This window comes from Miniopterus natalensis, chromosome 17, assembly GCF_054644295.1.
Source record: "Miniopterus natalensis isolate mMinNat1 chromosome 17, mMinNat1.hap1, whole genome shotgun sequence".
NCBI lineage: Eukaryota > Metazoa > Chordata > Mammalia > Chiroptera > Miniopteridae > Miniopterus > Miniopterus natalensis.
This window is the reverse complement of record NC_142097.1, coordinates 16,810,623-16,830,866: the sequence shown is the minus strand read 5'-3', so window position 1 is coordinate 16,830,866 and position 20,244 is coordinate 16,810,623. Positions and strand designations below refer to the sequence as shown.

General features: G+C 44.7%; 1 protein-coding gene across 1 annotated transcript in view; it reads left to right on the top strand.

Moving 5' to 3' along the window:
- The first annotated feature begins 307 nt into the window (after positions 1-307).
- Positions 308-20,244, top strand: part of SUPT6H (SPT6 homolog, histone chaperone and transcription elongation factor) — a 32,074-nt gene continuing 12,137 nt past the window's right edge. The window contains exons 1-24 of the mRNA XM_016201932.2: positions 308-424; positions 8,392-8,530; positions 9,547-9,699; positions 9,798-9,874; positions 10,230-10,422; positions 10,655-10,739; positions 11,343-11,616; positions 11,973-12,074; positions 12,322-12,438; positions 12,772-12,861; positions 13,057-13,199; positions 13,992-14,140; positions 14,289-14,387; positions 14,875-15,004; positions 15,089-15,239; positions 15,407-15,561; positions 15,965-16,160; positions 16,730-16,869; positions 16,991-17,108; positions 17,901-17,977; positions 18,229-18,364; positions 18,644-18,781; positions 18,860-19,027; positions 19,978-20,105. Of these exons, the coding sequence (XP_016057418.1) occupies positions 8,422-8,530; positions 9,547-9,699; positions 9,798-9,874; positions 10,230-10,422; positions 10,655-10,739; positions 11,343-11,616; positions 11,973-12,074; positions 12,322-12,438; positions 12,772-12,861; positions 13,057-13,199; positions 13,992-14,140; positions 14,289-14,387; positions 14,875-15,004; positions 15,089-15,239; positions 15,407-15,561; positions 15,965-16,160; positions 16,730-16,869; positions 16,991-17,108; positions 17,901-17,977; positions 18,229-18,364; positions 18,644-18,781; positions 18,860-19,027; positions 19,978-20,105 (3,128 nt within the window). The 5' untranslated portion in view covers positions 308-424; positions 8,392-8,421. The remainder of the gene's footprint in view (positions 425-8,391; positions 8,531-9,546; positions 9,700-9,797; positions 9,875-10,229; positions 10,423-10,654; positions 10,740-11,342; positions 11,617-11,972; positions 12,075-12,321; positions 12,439-12,771; positions 12,862-13,056; positions 13,200-13,991; positions 14,141-14,288; positions 14,388-14,874; positions 15,005-15,088; positions 15,240-15,406; positions 15,562-15,964; positions 16,161-16,729; positions 16,870-16,990; positions 17,109-17,900; positions 17,978-18,228; positions 18,365-18,643; positions 18,782-18,859; positions 19,028-19,977; positions 20,106-20,244) is intronic.

The following is a 20,244-nucleotide window of genomic DNA, read 5'->3' as shown; positions in this document are numbered from 1 at the left end:
CCTCCCCGGAACCGGAAGCTACGAAAGGAACCAGAGAGAGGAGGAAATGAAGGAGCCCTAATTTGCTCTTTATGGTTCCTTTGGCTAGAGCGGCCTGAGGAACGGGCTAGGCCTGGTTACTTTCAATCCGCTAGCTCTGTTCCCGGGGCTGTGTTCTGAAAGCTGCCTTCCTGAACCGCTTCTGCCAGTTTTCGCTCTTTCTTGGTCAAACCCGGGGTAGCCGGGTGGGGAAGAGAGCAAGAAATGGCCCGCCCACTCCCAGTGACAGGGAGCCGGAAGTGACGTAGCACGTTGACGCAGCAGCGGCGGCGGTGGCGGCGGAGGGTCCGTGCGGTGGGTCCTTACTATCCCTTCCCAGTCTTGGTTTGACGACTCCATTTTCCTTGGTGGGGGCTTATCGCAACGGAGAAGCGGCGGACTTCAGGTAGGTGAAGTTCGGACTGGAAAGCGTGCTCCTCGAATGGGTCAGGTGGGGACCCAGGCTCCTAGGGCCTGGTCCCGTAAGGAAAAGGTATTGGGGAGTCGTATGCAGGAAGAACGGGGGCCCCTGGCCTTCCCAGCTCCATGAGGGAAAAGAAGAAGGAAAGCAGGGTAGTTACTGAGAGTCTCAAGGCTCTTCCGAACCCTGTGCCACCCAGAGTCCGTGAATTGGGCTGCCTGTTGGATCAACAGGCTTTTTCGGATACCGTCCTTCTGTCGTAGCTTCTGAAAACTGGGCCACACGAAAGCTCTGGAAATGGAACGGATCTGGGGCTTCTGAGAGTGGATCAGGTGATTGAGTGGTTTGTTCTGAGGATGTGATACCTATGAAGCTTTCAGCAGCTCGACCATTAGGCTAGAGAGCTATGCCACATTCCATCTTTCCATACTGTTGAATAGTAAACTTAGACCTTTTTGTAGGTTGCTAGCTGCATCCACAAACACCTACCACAAACATCAGAATGGGCTATTAAGTTAAAACTATTTTCTTGCAGTTTCTGCCTTTCTCTCCAGGCACTTCCCTGAACCAGCTGGAGTAGCATCATTTTCCTTGGTTGTTGCAAGAACTTATTTTTCTTTAAAAGGAGGCCTTAGCTTTCCGAAAATAATGCCCATGGAAATTCACTGTAATATCAGAAATAATAAGGGAGTATTAAGGTACACCATTGCTATTATAAACTTGGAGAGTATGAACAATTTTGGATTTGATTAATTTCTTGGGGGGAGCAGCTAGTTCCACTGTTTATCTGAAAGTTACCAGTTTTTAAGTCTTCATTGTACTGATTACAAAAGTAGGATTGCTTCCCCCATCAGTGCCCTTTTCCATAACTTCTGCCCCTTCAACCAGTACAAGCCCATTCTTACTCAGTTGGTTCACCTGGCTACTAGATTCAATTAGCATAGCATTGTTGCTCCCAAAGCAGTTTAAACCTCATCAAGAGATTAAGTCACATCAGGAACTGCAGTCTAGCAAGGCTCAGTCACATTTTATAGTTCTCCCTCAGTAGATGTTGACAAGTAAGGAAGCCTACCAAATATGGTGGAAACATACGGTCTTTGGAGGCAAATAAATTTGCTCTTGCTCCCATGTTCTTGGTGTCAATAATGGCACCACAATCAGAATCCTGTGTGTATAATCCTTAGATTTTTCCTCTGTTATTCCCAATAAAATCAATCACCAAATCCTGTAAAAATCACCTCTCTATAAAAATCTGTTCCCATCAACATACAAATTATGTTCTTTCTGATACTCCTCTTTTCTGCCTCCAACTACTATCCTACTTTTTTTTATTTCCCTTAATAGCCAGATTTCTACCTGTGCCATCTTGTTTGGCTTTTATTCAGTTTTTACGCTATACCAATCTGGTTTCTCTTCTGACCACGCTGTTAAAATTGCTCTTATCAAGGTCACCAGTAAATATCCCAAACCTAACATGACAAAAAGAAAATTTTTGTTTTCCAGTCATTCCAAACCTGGTCTTCCCTGTATCACTTAGTACTGTCATCCACATGGTTACCAAAGCCAGACCTCTGAGAATCACCTTTGACCCTTCTCCCTTACTACCTCCATCCCCAAGTCTTCTAGTAAGTCCTATCACGTCTATCTCCAGAGTATGTTTCATATCTGTCTTCTGTTCTTCATCTTCACTGCAACCACCCTGTTCCCAGCCACCATCATCTTTTGCCTGGACTTTACAAGAGTGTCCTCAGTTTTCCTTGCTTCCACTCAGATCCCCTTCTGATCTGTTTTCCATGTTGCAGGATCAGGTCAGATCAGATCATGTTTAAAATGTTTAAAATGCTCTAATGCCTTTCCATGGCCTTCATAGCCCCACTTGAGAAGGCCTCTCCCTCACATTTTGCTGCCTTTGCTGCTCTCTGGTCACACTAGCCTTAGGACACCATATGCCTGTTTCTTTCCTGTCTTTGCTACTAGGAGCCTCTTCCCAGGCTTTGCATACCACATCCTACCCATTCTTGGTATCTCAATCTAAACTCACCTTCTCAGAGGTGAGGGTGTTTATTTCCTTCCTAGCACTTATAACGGTCTATATAATTTGTCGTATTTTTCTCCTACACCAGAATATAGGTATCTGAGGGGCAGGAACTTTGTCTTGCACATGTCTGACATGCAGTAGGCACTCATTAAATATTTGTTGAATTGGCAAGTAAATCAGTTTTGTTTAAAACCCCTCAGGGGCTTCCCAGCACTTTTCAAATAGAGTCCAGAATCTTAACTTATCCTACCAAGACACTTATGACGTCACCTCCAACTCACTATGAACCTTTCTTTCTCTTCCTAAAGTAGCCATCACTGTTCCTGCCACAGCAGCATATCCTGGGCTTGGTGCTGGGAGTGCTCTTCTCCAACACCACCACTCCTGGAACCACCTCCAAAGGAGCCAGCTCCTCTGCTTAGCTAGTTCCTCCTCAGTCTTAAAGTCTTTATTTAAAGTCACTTCCTCAAACCATGTTAAAACCCTCTATTACAGGCTCCCGTGGTACCTTTGTTATTAATTCTTTAAAGACCTCTACTTCTAAAACCTTTTTTTTAATTTATTGATTTTAGAGGGAGAGAGGAAGAGGAGGAAGAGGGAGAGAAACATGGATTGTTCTCATCTGTGCATTCATTGATTGACCCTTCCTTGTGTGTGCCCTGACTGGGGATCGAATCAGCAACCTTGGCGTGTCAGGTGACACGCTAACCAACTGAGCTGTATGGCCAGGGCAGAAGATTGGAAGTCACAAATCTGACTCTCTTGGGGCAACTTAGATCATTCCCATTCATTATAGCTTGTCTATATCTGCTTTTGTGCTACAGTGGTAGGTCTGCCCTCTGTAATTTGCCAACCCCTGTGCTAGAGCAGGAACTGTAGTACTGTACATGTTTCCCAACTGTGGTACAAGGCTCAGTAGCTGTTACTCCCTCCTTGTGTGGCAGGGATTCTGAATCTGGTTACATATTTCAGTTGTTTCTGCTCTTCTCTTGCCCTTTTCTTGTTCCCCAAGGAAACTTGGTAAGTTTACTTAATAATTACTTATTATGTTAACCATTACTAGCAATAGTGCTTTCTGTACCGTGGCATTAAAAAGATTCTGAAATTAATTCTTATAAATATGGTGTGTGTACATGTTAAGATGATTATAGGTAGAAATAACCTCTTCTCTATTTTAACATCTTGATTTGGTGTAATTGGGATTTTTCATAACAGAGTTCTGAATCCCAAACTTGAAAGAACTTTGTATTACATGACTGAATACTTTTATTTATTAAACTTTTACATTTTTGGGTTCCAAATTGGGTAGTCATTCATGAAAATCTTTGAAATAGTCCTAGGCCCTCATTCATAAAATACAGAATGTCTTACCCTGGCCAGTGTGACTCAGTGGGTTGAAGCATCGTCCCATACACAGAAAGGTTGTGGGTTCCATTCACGGTCAGGGCATATACCTAGGTTGCAGAGTCAATCCCCAGTCAGGGTACTTAGGGGAGACAACCGATCTCTCTTTCTCTCACATACCGGTATTTCTCTCTCTCTCTCTCTCTCCCCCCCTCCCTCCCTCTTCTTCCTCTCCCCCCTCCTCTCTCTAAAATCAATAAACATATCCTTGGGTGAGGATTAAAAAAATACGGAATATCTTGTGGCTTAAACTCCACACCAAACTCCTGGGGCTATTCCCCAGGCCACTAGGCCCTTTCAGACCTAAGCCTTTGCTCATGTTGCCCTTTTCCAGACTATCTTCTTAACTCCTCTCAATTCAGGCATCACCTTTTCTGAGGCATTTCCTGACCTCCCTCTTCATATTACTCTCATAGTCTTGGTATATAACTGCCATATAACATTATGTTTTGTCATAACTTTATAAGTGTTTTGAGATAGGTTGTGAACTCCAGGGTAAAAAGTGTACTTTACTCATTTTTATATACGTAAATCCCAGGACAGAGCTTGGCCCTAAAAAAAAAGTAAATGTTAATTGAAGCTGCCAGTGGAGGGAATTAACAGACACATCTTTTTGCTCTGGTCTACTTTTAATTGTCTCCTACATCATCTTGTTCAAAGGGAGGGACTGCTGAGGGCCTCCCCTGTGGCAATCTGATCCCAGCTCCATTCCTGTTCCAGAGAATGTTATGGTAACTGCCAGCCTATCCCTTTGAGCAACTGTGCTTCTGCCTGCAGAAACCTCCCTTCACCACCCCACTCCCCTTATGGACCTGTTTCAGTAACAAATTTAACTTACAGTCTGAATATGGGGGAAATTCAAGAGCATAAGTACTAAATACAAAATCCAAACTATATCAGGCTCATCTCAGGTATCATATAGTAATAATAGGCATATACTAATAAGTAGTGTTTGTTCTGGAATAGTTGCCAACCTCAGCCTGCAGTGCTGCAGCAGCACCTTCTGCACATCTAGCTCCTGCAATTTGCAGCAAGTCAGGATTGTGTCTGGCATACCTCTTTTAACTGGAAGTCTTGGCAGTGAACTAGATTGGAGGCCTTCCCCAGCTATAGCACAGCATGTACTTTATTGCTAACGTAGGGAATGTGGAAAGCTGCATGCAGCACAGAGTATCAGCTACCCCCCTGATAGAAGAAAGCTGTTTTCATCAGGTAGGTTTTCTGTTTCACTCTGTTGAGTAGGCTGTAGGGCATCTGGTCTGCAGGAGCTAGCTTTTAATGTGAAGATGTTGAGGCCTTACAAGATTGAATTTGTGGGTCCGATAGCCTAATTAAAGCAAACTATGTGTGGAGGCTGCTGTACCCAAATCTATTTTTAATGGCTCAGTTCAGGGCTGAGGGGAAGCAATCTCAAAATTAAAATTAGAGCACCAGGTTTAATTGGCAGAAATTTTAGATATTCACTTTTGGCAGTAGTCTAGCTGTATGACCTTAAGGATACAGATTTTGGCGGGGTAAGAGCATAAATCTAACCCCAAGGCTTCCTATACCTTGCAGGTCCTATACAAAGGTCTAGTATAGTGGCTCTCAAACTTTTTGATCTCGGAACCCCTTTGTATGCTTCAAAATAATTTAAGACTCCAAAGAAATTTTGTTTATGAGTTATATCTATTGATGTTTATGAGATTTATATAGATGTTTACTGGATTAGAAATGAAAATGCGAAATACTCATGTAAGGCCATTGCAAAAAAAGTAATCATTTTGCAATATACAAGTATATCAAATCAACACTTATACACCTTAAACTTATATACTGTTATTTGTCAATTATATCACATTAAAGAAAATAATAAGCCCACTACCTTTAAACATAAATCTTTTAATAATCTTCAGAACAAAAAAGTATAGTGAGAAGAGTGGCATTGTTTACTTTCTGTTTGCTTGTTTGTTTTTAATATTTTTAATGTCTGCCTTAATAGAATAGCTGAATTTCTCATATTTGCTTCTACATTCAGTCTGTTGTGATACGACATGTCATTTAACCTCTGGAAAACACCGCTGTACACTCTTGAGAGAAGGGAGGGGGTGGTCCCCAGACTACATTGGAAACTACTGGTACAGTAGAAACAACTGACTTTGGAGTAGACAGATCTTAACTCAGATTTCAGCTCTTAGAGTTTTTAATTGTGTTGCCTTTGAACAAGTGACTTCATCTCTCTGAGCCTATTTCCTCTGTTGAATGGAGAGAGAAGTGTGCTGTAACTCATAGGACAGTGTAGGGGTTAATAGGTATCTGTTAAGTGTATAGAACTTGGTGGGTGTGTGATAAACATTATTCCTTGGGGAACTTTTTTTTTAATTGCTTAAAGTACCCCAGAAAGACCTTTATTAGTTTTGGTTGGTTTTTGTGTGACTGTTATGGGTTGGTTTGTTTTCCAATTCTCTTCCTATGCCTGCTCTCTTCAAATGTCATAATACATAATTATTTTATGGTCCTTATTTGTTTTCATCTCTCTCTCATACTAGAAGTCAACTTCTTGAGAACAAACAATCCTGTTTCTCTTCAAATCCCCAGCTCCTAGCAGACTGTATGTTCATGGTAGGCATTCAATAAAGTTTGAAAAAAATGGCATCTGAAGCCTCAACCTAAAATTGAACATAAGACTATATGATTGCCCCTCCCTTTCTACCAGAACTCCATACCTTTAGTTTTGTTTCCTATAGCTTAGTTAATCTTAAGTTAATTGGTTATGGTATCAGTTGATATCAGTAGGGTAATTTTCTGGAGAATTAGAGCCACAGAACTTAAAGCTCCTCTGAGAGCTTAGATCACTTCACGCAACTCTTACCCACCCTCCTGTTCTCTCCCTTCCCACTGCCATTTTACTGGGAAGATGGCAACAATATGAAAAAAGAAGTACAATTTAACAGATATTTAGCAGTGCATGTTTTGTGCCGAGCACAAAGAAAGATACAGCTTATCTGGCACAGAGTCACAAAGTATCTTGTGGTGCCTCTCAAACTGCCATTTATGTTTTCATGATTTTTAATAGCCCTTTAATAGGAGATGGTCTCTAACTTCCATAAGCTTATAGTGTAAGTGGGGAAAGTAGATATTTATACAATGGACTATAATTCAGAATAGGGTGAGGAGTGATGCTGAGTTTATCAGCAGCCAGCTTCAGGATTCCAGAAAGGAATCTTGATGTTATGATTTGTGTGATATATGCTGTTTTTGAAAGTCCTACTCAAGCCCAGCTGGGCGTGGCTCAGTGGTTGAGCATCGACCTAGGATCCAGGAGATTGGGGTTCAATTCTCAGTCAGGGCATGGGCTGCAGCCGATCAATGACTCTCTCATCATTGAGGTTTCTATCTCTCTTTCCCTCTCCCTTCCTCTCTCTCTAAAAAATCAATAAAAATATATTTTAAAAAAAAAGAAAAAAAGAAAAGTCCTACACAAGGCCCAGGAAGCTCCATATTCTGGTCCTGGCATTCTCCACTTCCATTTCCAGGCTTCAGATGAGTCTGAAATCAGGGACATAGACAGCAGAGTTGGGATTGGTTGATACAAAATGACAGAATGCTAAGGAAAATTAGGCCTGGGATTCAGACTCAAACTTAGTTAACATTTATTGAAACAGTAAACTAGGTTCTTTCCCCTATCTCATGTAATATCCTCAACTACCCTGCAAAGAAGGTAGGGCTATTGCCATTTTCCAGGTGTAGAAATTGATATTCACACACATTCATACATTTGCTTAGGTTTATATACCTGGTACATGATGGGACCAGGATTTGATCTCTACCCTTAAGCTTAGCAATCTTTGCATTTAACTCTGTTTCCTTTATTTGGTAAGCCCTGTAAGTCTTTTTCAAAGTGTTGTGGGTTTTGTTGTTGTTTTCCTGGGGGAAGGGTTGGTAAGTGATAAAAATAGAGTTATGATTCTCATGTTTCTAAAGAGGCCCCCTCTCCACCCAAATGCTCCCAACCAGTACTCAACAAGTGGGCTCAAGTTCATGAAATGTTTAATTTGTTGAAAAGTATTTTTCTTTTGCCTCTGCCAATAGCCAGATCCAGTGTATATGAAAGTGCCTGTCATTAAGTTGGCACTTACTGTTTTATAAACTTCTTGATGAGCGAGTCACATAATCTCAATACTACCATATCCCTACCTTTATAATTATTTCTACACGAATTTCTTTCCTCATCTGCCCATTCCTGCCCCCAAATGGTAAGTGAGATAAAGCTTTTGGGGAACCAAGATGGTATGTATAGAGAGAAGTCCAGTATAATCACCTTTTTAAAGGTACACATGAGAGAAGCAACCATGGAAGGAACGGAAAATAGAAGAAATGGAGCCATCTGAGTCTTACTCTTTCCCCCCCCAGGTGGAATTGATTGAGTGGGCAGAGCAGTGGCATGTGGCTGAAAGTCCGTTTGTGGGAAGGTTTAAGGGCCCTCTGTAAAGTAACCTGTCATTTTTTAATCACCATCTCCCTTCTCTAGTCTTCAGGCAGGCTGTGAAAAGCTGCAGCGATGTCTGATTTTGTGGAAAGTGAGGCCGAGGAGTCAGAGGAAGAGTACAACGATGAAGGCGAGGTGGTACCCCGAGTCACCAAGAAATTTGTGGAAGAGGAGGATGACGGTGAGGATTCCCCAGCCTCAAGCTTCTACCCACTATTGCTAAGCTTTGGATAGTTGGATTCTTGCTGATGAGAGGCTCAGGCTAAGCACAGAAGTTATCACACATGAGGTACCAGCTTGAGAATTTTCAGTCATTCATAGAAAATATTTACTGAGTATCTACTGTATGCCAGGCATTGTTCCTAGAACTAAAAATACAAAATAAAGACCCAGGTATCATGGAGTTTACATTAAGGGGAGAGGACAAATAGTAAATAAATACATATGTAATGTTTCCCTCTTTTAGACACCTACTAGTGTTGGTATTTATGCACCCAGTTTCCTATTTCTCTCTCCAAACCCAATCATTAGGGTCATCAGAATAGAACCATCAGCCCGGCTGGGCGTGGCTCAGCAGTTGAGCATCGGCCTAGGATCCAGGAGATCACGGTTCGATTCCTGGTCAGGGCACATGCCTGGGTTGCGGGCTTGATCCCCAGTCGGGGGCGTGCAGGAGGCAGCCCATCAATGACTCTCTCGTCATTGGTGTTTCTATCTCTCCCTTCCTCTCTCTGAAATCAATAAAGATATATTTTTAAAAAACACACTGAAATCTAGAGTTTAAAAAAAAAAAAAGAATAGAACCATGAGATGGCTTTTATAGAAGGAAAGGGAAATGTAAGTTTCATCAAGAGAATCATGGATGAAAGAAGGAATATAGCTGCCGAGTTTATAAACTGAGAGGAAAGCAAAGATTACTTGGTGGCGGTAAAACCTCTAGTAAAGAGTCAAAGTAATTAGGAAGAAGATCATCTTGCCTGAAGACAGATGGTGAATACAGAAGAGAGAATTCTTTCCAGATGCTTCAGTTCTAAGTCAGTGGTCATGTTTTTACATGTTTAGATGAGGCAGAAGAGTTCGTTTGGCACCCAGGTTATTAGGTTCAAAGTAGATGGAGAAACACAGTTAAGCAGGTGGTCCTGCCCCACCTCCAGAGTGTTTTCCAAACTCTGTGCCTCAAACATGCATATTTTCCAGATGAGGAGGAAGAGGAGGAGAACCCAGATGACCAGGATGAACAAGGCAACCTGAAAGGCTTTATCAATGACGATGAAGACGAAGGGGAGGAGGATGAGGGTAGCGACTCCGGTGATTCGGAAGATGACGTCGGTCACAAGAAGAGAAAACGAAGTGAGTATTAGTCTCCTCGGGTGAAGTGAGGCCAGGGTGGAAGCTGCAGTGGAGAAGGGGCCTCCCTGTCACCATGGGTAACATTTTGTTTCCTCCAGCATCCTTTGATGACCGCCTGGAGGATGATGATTTTGACCTCATTGAGGAGAATTTGGGTGTCAAAGTCAAAAGAGGAGTAAGTGTCGTTCTTTGTCTCTATCCCTGGGGGAGAAGGAAGAAGCCCTTGAAATTCGATGACTCCTGGGGAAGGGGGCACATCCAGAACAGTTTGGGGAACATCAGGGAAGAGAAAGTTGCTCACTATCACTGTGCTGTGGAGCCTAGATTAATATGTGAGATTTGGGTACCTGTTAGAAAACGGCTTGTCAGCATTTCAAGGGTAGGCTTTCAGGCTGAAAGTACCACTTAATGTGTTCTCTCCCATCTCCCTTGGTCAGCATAACTGGTGGGAAAATGTGAGTGAGACTGGAGAGCAGGCATCCTTATGCAATCCCCTCAGACCTTGATGAAGCAGGTTTTCCCACCCCTAGCAAAAATACCGACGTGTCAAAAAAATGTCAGATGACGAGGATGACGACGAGGAGGAGTATGGCAAGGAGGAACATGAAAAAGAGGCCATTGCAGAGGAAATCTTCCAGGATGGCGAAGGGGAAGATGGTCAGGAGGCTGTGGAGGCCCCCATGGCCCCTGCAGAGGAAGAAGAGGAAGATGATGAAGAGTCAGGTATGTGGCGTCAGGCAAGGAGGCCAATGTTCGGGTGAGTGTTGGGATTTCCTAGCCCGTAGGAATAGGGTGGGAAACCGGTTATCAGCTACAGGCCCCCAGCATTTGACCCAAAAAAGTTCTTTTTTAGGAGCCTCCTCTTCTCACTTGCCACTCACATAATAGGAACTAAAGCTACCTAGCCCTGGCTCATCTTCTGCCTCTGAGCACTAACCCCTCCTTTCCTACCCAGACATTGACGACTTCATTGTGGATGATGATGGACAGCCTCTGAAGAAACCTAAGTGGCGGAAAAAGCTTCCTGGATACACAGATGCGTGAGTGGGGTCTGATACGAGGTGGGGATGGGTGGCATCTGCGTGACCCTAGTCATGAAGGTCAGAGACCTCTGCCAAAAATGGGACATTCCCAGTTCTCAGCCATTTTGCTTTCCTGCCTCAAATATCCTTTGCTAGGCAGGATATTTCAGCCTGCTTCCAGAAGGCCTGAGAGCTCCCTCTGCAACACTAGAAATACTATGGGATCGGGGTGGGCAAGGCTCCAATCTCTCTCTTCAACCTGTAGCTCCATGTTTATTCATTTATATATTGGCCTTCTAAATATAACTTTGTTGAAAGAAAAGTTTTGCTCTAAGGGAATAATGCCTTAGAAGACACATCCACTGAGCTGGATATGAACCCATTTGCCCTGTTGCTATCTGATCTGTGAGTAGCATTTGTCAAAGATGGGCTTTTTATCCTTCATAAATAATATCCCTAGAAATATCCCCCAGCTAAGCCTTTATTCCACAGTGAGTATGCTTTTTTATTTGCTCTCTTAACCTTCTTAGTTCCCTTGGGGCAAGTAAAGGTTCAATACAGGGGCTGCATTTCTCTCCTCGTACCAGAACCTAGGCCAACACCTCTTGCTCTCACCCACAGGGCCCTGCAAGAAGCCCAGGAGATTTTTGGTGTGGACTTTGACTATGACGAATTCGAAAAATACAATGAGTATGATGAAGAACTGGAAGAAGAGTATGAGTATGAGGACGATGAGGCTGAGGGTGAGATCCGAGTGCGTCCCAAGAAGACCACCAAGAAACGTGTGAGCCGGAGGAGCATCTTTGAGATGTATGAGCCCAGCGAGCTGGAAAGCAGTCACCTCACAGATCAGGACAATGAAATCCGAGCCACCGACCTGCCTGAGAGGTTCCAGGTAAGAAACCACCAGCCTCTGTCCTGATGATCCGTCATCACCTGCTCTGAGCCTCTTTGCTGCAAAGGTTGTAGCAGAGAAACACTAACAACAATCTGATAGTGGATTGTATCTAGGAAAGGGGAGTCCAGCTCTTAGAGGAGGGAAGATAGACTCTTGTGCTGCTTATGGCTCTTGAAATGCCACTTTCTCTTTAGTAAGATACGAAGTACCTACTTCTTGCCAGGATGACACTCTTCTGGGTATTGGAAATGTGTGCCTGCGGGGTACACATTTTTGTCCGGAGTGGTGTATGTTTTTCCTACATGGGATAGGAAATAAAAGTTAGCCTCACTCTGTTGTCTTATCCCTTGCAGCTCCGCTCTATCCCAGTCAAAGGGGCTGAAGATGATGAACTAGAAGAAGAAGCTGACTGGATCTATAGGAATGCTTTTGCCACACCAACTATTTCTCTGCAGGTACCTCCCCAAAAGATCCTTATGTTTGACATGAACCATAAGTTGAGAAGCTCTTCCTCCCCTGCCCCAAACGTCTGTGTGCCTAGTGCAGAACTGTGTGTGTGTGCGCTCATATGCTCACAAGTGTTTGAGAGAAAATTTTCTAGGTTTCATCTGACAGGGTTATCCTGTGACACGAAGCAGTGTCATGTGGTGAGACAAGGCAAGTAACAATGTTGTTGTTGTTTCTTTTTTCTTCCTACTGTAGGAAAGCTGTGATTACTTGGACAGAGGGCAGCCAACTAGCAGCTTTAGTCGAAAAGGGCCCAGCACAATTCAGAAGATTAAAGAGGCCCTGGGCTTCATGCGAAATCAGCATTTTGAGGTAGCATCTCAAGCTTTAGTGGCCCATTCCAGTGGTTAGAAATTCAGTTAGTGGACGAGGGGAAAGATAACCCCCCTTTTCCTGTCCTCAGCAGTGGTCCCTAGACTCAAGAAGTGTGAGGACTAAAGGAGACCCCAGTGATTAAGAGAACAATGCTACCCCCTGTGCAGTATTTTTTTCTCTTGGGGTGGGATAGCCTGCACCCTGGATGGGCCTGTGGGGGAGGCCAAACTCCCAAATGGATTCATTTTCTGGAGCTGTCAATCCCTTTGGCAAATGGAATCCATACAGACGTTTCCCCTCTGGTTGACTGTAGTCTCCTTGCCACCCTAGGTGCCTTTTATTGCCTTCTATCGGAAAGAGTACGTGGAGCCTGAGTTGCACATCAATGACCTGTGGAGGGTGTGGCAGTGGGATGAAAAGGTAATGTGGATCCATGCCCCTCAAGGGGTTGAGGGCTGGATTGGTTACCACCACTACCAGGGCTCAACCTCTCTCAGCAGCCTAAACCCTCACCAGGCCTGTCAAGTTTCCCCAGGGTCTCCTGGTAAGGAACAGAACAGCTTTGGGACTCCAAGGCTGAACACCAGCCCTTACTGCTGCTCTATCCTGTCCTAGTGGACCCAGTTGAGGATCCGCAAAGAGAACCTAACGCGGTTGTTTGAGAAGATGCAGGCTTATCAATACGAGCAAATCTCTGCTGACCCTGACAAACCTCTAGCTGATGGAATCCGGGCTCTGGACACCACCGACATGGAGAGGTAGCATTTGCAGGGTTTATTGCATGACAGGGAGCCCTTGGATTAGAGGCAGGCCCCCCCAGAAGAGCATAACCTTGCAAAATTATCAGCACGTGTATATAAAGTTACATGGGAAACCAAATTATATCCAGAAAGTAGTTTGGTGGGCCAGGAATCGGGGGTGTGAAAGGGGACCAGCTGACTGTAGTGGCCAGCACTGTGAATCGGGAGGAGGGACAAAGACTATCTCAAGGACTCCGAACTTTGCTGTGGACGTGCTGCCTTGTCTTCCTCTCCCTTTTTGTTTTCACCTTTGACAGCCACCAACCACCATTTGTTTACATGTTCATCCTTTAAGGTACATCAGTTGTGCCCTGGCCCAGTAGCTCAGTTGGTTGGAGCATCGTCCCGTACACCAAAAGGTTATGGGTTCGATTCCCAGTCAGGGCACATACCAGCGTTGCAGGTTCAATTCCCAGTCGGGGCACGTACGGAAGGCAACCAATTGATCTCTCTTTCTCCCCCTTCCCCTCCCTCCCTCCCTCCCTTCCTCTCTCCCTCCCCCTTCCTATCTCCCTCCCTCTCTCTCCCCCTTCCTCTCTCTCTAAAGTCAATAAAAAACATATCCTTAGGTGAGGGCTGAAAAAAAAAGGTACATTGGTTGTAATTAAGTCGTGGTCTGGACCATTGTGTGTCTATAATAATTGAGAATACTAGTTGGGATCTTGCCTAATGGGTATTGCACCTCTTATAGCAGAACTGGGGTACACTGTTCTTTGGTGACTATCGAGGTCTTATGTCCCTTCCCTCCAGGCTCAAGGATGTACAGTCAATGGATGAGCTGAAAGATGTCTACAGTCATTTCCTGCTTTATTATGGTCGTGATATCCCCAAGATGCAGAATGCTGCCAAGGCTAACCGCAAGAAGCTGAAGCGTGTAAGGGAAGAGGGAGATGAAGAAGGTGAGTACTGAGAAAGAAATCCCAGCAAGCTTGATGGCCATGGCATCTCCAAGGATGCCCTTGGCTGAATGTCATTTGGGGTTTCTCTATGTGTCAGATCCTTGGGAGTGATTGGAAACTGGAGCACTAACTCCTTTTTCCCTCCCAGGTGAAGGTGAGGAGGCAGAAGATGAGGAGCAGAGGGGGCCAGAGCTGAAACAGGCTTCCCGTCGAGACATGTACACCATCTGCCAGAGCGCTGGCCTAGGTAAAAGCTAGCTGTTATGACCTGGGCATTCCAGCCTTGAGCAAGGGGAGTTCCCTGATAGTCACTGGTGGGTAGAAAGAGGACTTAAGAAACATGTGAGCGAATCACCAATCCTGTTCTGAACACTTGCTCCCATGTGCCACACTCACCCCACAGTAATGATCCAGCCTCTCCCCAATTTCCTGAAGGAATTTGAAACTCACATGGTTAAAGGGAGACAGTCCATCCTCTCTTTGTGAAGTTCTTTTATTAATGTATAGCTTCCACCTTAGTTCTGAGCCCAGGAGTTAACATAGAAAATTTCTATTTCTTCTGCCTCATCCCATCAGATCTTTAGTCAGGTTTTTTTTTCATTGCTCTTTATAAGACATTCTAGTCCTGCTCATTCATGACCCCTTTAAAGTTTAGTGCAGAGAATTGCTGCTGTTTACTCTAAGAGTCAAGAGCTCAGCTGTTACCTTATGTCTCTCTCTCCTGTTTACTTTAGATGGCCTGGCTAAAAAGTTTGGGCTTACTCCTGAGCAGTTTGGAGAAAACCTCCGGGACAGCTACCAGCGGCACGAGACAGAGCAGTTTCCTGCAGAGCCCTTGGAGCTGGCCAAGGATTATGTTTGCAGGTAGGCTTGCAACAGGTGGCTGGCAAGAGGAGAGGCCTGAGGCCAAAGACACCCACATCCTGAGCTCCTCCATTTTTTCTACAGCCAGTTCCCTACACCAGAAGCTGTGCTGGAAGGTGCCCGCTACATGGTAGCCCTGCAGATTGCCCGAGAGCCTCTTGTCCGGCAGGTGCTGAGGCAGACTTTTCAGGAGAGAGCCAAGCTAAATATAACTCCCACCAAGAAGGGTAGAAAGGTGAGCTCTGGGTAAAGGGCTTTAATCCATCATGTGGCCCAGCTCTCTGATTGAGCTGAATTTCTTGTAGCTCAGCTGTATGCCTGGGAGCAGAGAGGCAGTCTTTTCTCACAGGGTCAAGTCAGCCTATCTTTAGGCTGATGATTCTCTCTTGACGACGTCTACAGGATGTGGATGAGGCCCACTACGCTTACTCCTTCAAGTACCTAAAGAACAAGCCTGTTAAGGAACTGAGAGATGACCAGTTTCTCAAGATATGCCTGGCTGAAGATGAAGGGCTGCTCACCATTGACATCAGCATAGATATGAAGGGGGTGGAAGGGTAAGCAAAGCTCTGGGGTAGGGCTCTTGGGGAGGGCTTGGTGATGAGTCTATTGAAGGAAGAGGTCCCTCAGAAATATGAACCCAGCCGTGGCTGGGAAGGTCAGTTGGTTAGAGTGTCATCCCAACACGCCAAGGTTGCAGATTTGATCCCTGGTCAGGGCACATACAAGAAGCAACTGATAAAGGCATAAATAAGCGAAACAACAAGTCATTGTTTCTCTCGCTCTATCCCTTTCTCTCTTCTAGAAAATCAATAAGTAAAAATTAAAGAAAAAGAAAAAAAATGTTAACCACAATTTCAGAATTGAGCAAGCCATTGTCCCTGGCTCGCTTGCAGTTTCGTGTACATATGGGCATCACATTTTCTCCATCCGTAACAACACAGTGTTGTTTCTTCTTAGCTATGGCAATGATCAGACATACTTTGAAGAGATCAAACAGTTCTACTACCGAGATGAGTTCAGCCACCAAGTACAGGAGTGGAACCGACAGCGCACTATGGCCATCGAGCGAGCATTGCAGCAGTTCCTCTACGTGCAGATGGCCAAAGAACTCAAGAACAAGCTGATGGTTGAAGCCAAAGAATATGTCATAAAGGTGAGAAGAAAAACTCATGATCTTTAGTTCTGTGATTTCACCAAATGAGCTGAGAGTGAAGAAATCCCTTGCCCTGGCCGGTGTGGCACGGTTAGTGCTCTGTAAAGTTGTGAGTTCAATTCCTGGTCAGGGCACACGCCTGGGTTGCAGTTTCTTTCCCCGGGCACATGTGGGAGGTGGTCGAAGGATGTGTCTCTCTCATGTCAATGTTTGTCTCTCTCTCTTCCTCCCACCTCAAAAAAAAAAAAAAACCCTTATTAGTAGCTAATGGAGAAACACTGGTGGCAGGCAGAGCATAAGATGAGAGGCCTCAGGTCACTGCAAGACCTCCCCACTTGAGGAGCCTGTTTCCCCCCACCCTCCAATCCAAACATTCTTTGTTTATATTGCTGTCCTCTGTGTACTCAACAGTTTCCAAAAGCAAGGTGTGCCTTCTTGTTGTAAGCCTGCCAAGTGCTAGGAACATGCGCATACAAATACAACCTTTGCACATGTGTGCCTGCATCTGTTTTCTTAGCACACTTGGTAAGTTCCTGATGGCTATAATGTCTGGTGTGTCTTCTCCACAGGCATGTAGTCGAAAGCTCTACAACTGGTTGAGGGTGGCACCCTACCGGCCAGATCAACAGGTAGAGGAAGACGATGACTTCATGGATGAGAACCAAGGAAAGGGCATCCGAGTGCTAGGCATTGCTTTCTCCTCTGCCAGGTAACTGCCTGTTTCTGCCCATCTGCCATCACCCTTACCTGTGCTCCTAATCTTATTCTTCTCTTATTCATGTCTTCATATTGCCAATTATCACACAGTTCTTTTTCTGTCTGGCTGGCAGAGATCACCCTGTGTTCTGCGCCTTGGTCAATGGTGAAGGAGAAGTGACAGACTTTCTCCGGCTGCCCCATTTTACCAAACGACGAACTGCATGGAGAGAGGAAGAACGGGAAAGAAAGGCGAGTGGCTGGGGCAGGTTACCAAGTTTACATCTTGAGTACATCCTATAATTCAGTGGGGATAAATGTTTATGGTCCAAGCAACATTCCATGCAAGACCCTGATTATCTCTGACCTGTTTGCTTACCCCGCAAGTCCTGGGACAAGTCTCACTTCCATAGGCAGTAGATGGCACTCAAGTTCTGGTGCAGAATTTACTTCTGGCTTGAGGCCAATTCCTAAGCCTTGTGTGCTTGGGAGCTGCCCTTACTGCCTCTGTTCTTACAGCATCTGGGTCAGCCTGTTCCAGGAGCTGAAAGCCAGAGGCATTAGGCCAACCTTTTCCCTACTTTAGTCTTTCAGTGTCTATTTTTCTAAAGAAAAGAATTTGAATTCATCTCATGTGTATGCTTCTGATTTTTTCAACCTAATGGTATCTTCTAATTTTGTTAAGAGTGCCCATTTTAAAAAGTAATTTTTAACAACTTTAAAAAAAAAACAAAAAACCTCTTGCAGTGCAGATGAGAATAGTCCTGATTGCCAGGCAGTGGTTTATGTTAAGACAGAGCCAAGTATTTTTGGTAAACCACCACCCAAGTATAAGCCAGAGTAGAATAACCTTAGAAAATATTAACAGATGTATAATATTCCAACCAGAGATCCTATAGCCCCTTGTTTTGTGTTCCAGCTAGACAACGTATGATATGTCATTATTCTCTGGTCTTGTAAGGTCTTGAGCAACTTATGGAGAGAGAACTTCCTAAAACCTCCCTATCTTCAGAGCCATTCAACTCCAATTTTCTTTCAATCCAGGCTCAAGACATTGAAACGCTGAAGAAATTTCTTCTGAACAAAAAGCCTCATGTGGTGACAGTTGCAGGAGAGAACAGGTAGGGGGGCACCAGGGAATTGGGCCAGTCCTGGTTAAAGTCATTCATCTTTTATTGTTGAATCTGGCATGTGCCTGTGTAGATCCTTGATACTGTCACCGTCCCAAGGGGGTATCCCTGGGGATTTTTGTACTTTGTCTTCAAAGCTCTCTCCCCGCCCCATTCACCCACCCCTTATCCGAGCCGTAAGACTGTCCATCCATGAGAAACTGTGCAGAAATAGCCCTGACCAACACCCCTCATCTCTCCAGGGATGCCCAGATGTTGATTGAGGATGTGAAGCGCATTGTACATGAGCTGGACCAGGGCCAACAGCTTTCCTCTATTGGGGTGGAGCTGGTTGACAACGAGTTGGCCATTCTTTATATGAACAGCAAGAAGTCAGAGGTAATGCTAGAGCCCTACCCTTAGGACCTGGACAACCAAGAGCTATCAATCCCAGAGTGATTTAATAGGAAAACAAAGGTTTATCGGGGCTCTTACCCATGAGAGGCTTTCCATTTTGTCAGTCCTGGTTCAGACTGGGAACCCCAGAGATTAAATTGGTCCCAGGAAAAACAGTCCCAGAAGAGAAGAGAAAGTGACTTAAAAGCCGGAATGGTTTGGATTTTCTCTTGTTGTTGGAGCTGAGACTTTATGGCCTTGCTGACCTTTGTGTGACTCCAGGCAGAGTTCCGGGATTATCCTCCAGTGCTGAGACAAGCCGTCTCCCTGGCTCGGCGCATCCAGGACCCTCTTATTGAATTTGCCCAGGTGTGCAGCTCTGATGAAGACATCCTGTGTCTCAAGTTTCACCCTTTGCAGGTGAGTAGGATTTGATAGGCAGGCATAGGTGGGAAGAATTGCACAGTAACCTTATCCCTGCATGCTGTATATCGACAGGAGCATGTGGTGAAAGAGGAACTTCTCAACGCCTTGTACTGTGAATTTATCAACCGAGTCAATGAGGTTGGGGTCGATGTCAACCGTGCCATTGCCCATCCTTATAGCCAGGCCTTAATCCAGTATGTGTGTGGCCTGGGACCTCGAAAAGGGACCCATCTTCTAAAGGTAGGATTGGGTTGAATCAGAAAATAGGAAAAGTTCTCATATCCTTGAGCCTTTATACTATGCCAGTATGATTTGACAGGAAGACCAAGTTCAGAGGGGTAAAGGAACTTGTCTAGAGTCATCCAGCTAGTGAGAGAGAGTCAGAGTCAGACTTCAGACCAGGTGCCCACAGCTATGCTCTTCACTACTTTACTATAGCGTCTCATGGAAAAGATAGCCGTAAGCCATGATTGAAACAAATGGAGGAAGGTAAGAGCATACTAGACACAAGCTTCAGAATAGTGGGCTTTTTCCCAATGGGAAGCAAAAGGATTTCAGAGAGAGGCATGCAGGGAGATTCAAAAGTATTAGTAATATGTATTTATTTTAAGGTGAGTGGTGGGTACTTGAGTATATGTTTTATCATTAACTTTTAAGCCATATGTTAGTTATATATTATCTTTGGTGGGTATAACATAGTTCATTAAAATACTATCTCTCCTGGGAGCATGCCCACACCTGCCTTCCCTCTCAGGCGTGCATCTCCTAAACTCTAAGGATCTCCACTCGACTTGCAACCAGGGGAGCAATGGGCAGTGGCAGCTCATCATGGGCTAACCCCCAAACCTGTCTTCAAGGCCTCCTTTTCTCTTGACTTTCCAGTTAGCCAAAGCAGTCCACCTAGGCCCATTTTGTTCCTATAACATTTCTAGGGAGCCAAAGCAGCCCTGCCTGGGCTCTCTCCTATTGCTTCTTTTGTCCTAAACCCTTCCTTATCCCACTGTCCACAGCTTTACTAAACATACTCTCAAAATGAAATAACTTTTTAATAGCAGGCAGTATTGTATAGTGCTCAGATAGTAGGGCATAAGGACAGAGTTCCTACCATGGAGGGTTTCCCAGAAACCTAAAAGCAGGCTGGGAGGTGGGGCCTGCCCACTGCTCTGGCTCACTCCAGGCCTTTCCCCTAGATCCTGAAGCAGAACAACACCAGGCTCGAGAGCCGGACCCAGCTGGTTACCATGTGTCACATGGGTCCCAAAGTCTTCATGAATTGTGCTGGCTTCCTCAAGATCGACACAGCCTCCCTGGGGGACAGGTGATGCCCTCTGCCTGGATAAACCAGGAGGAATTCCCTTGGGCTTTGTTTTGGGGCTTCAGGGGATTAGGACTGCCAAAGGGCCACCAAGCTATTTAAATTAGGAAATGTTTTAAAACAAAGGTGAGGAACCTTTATT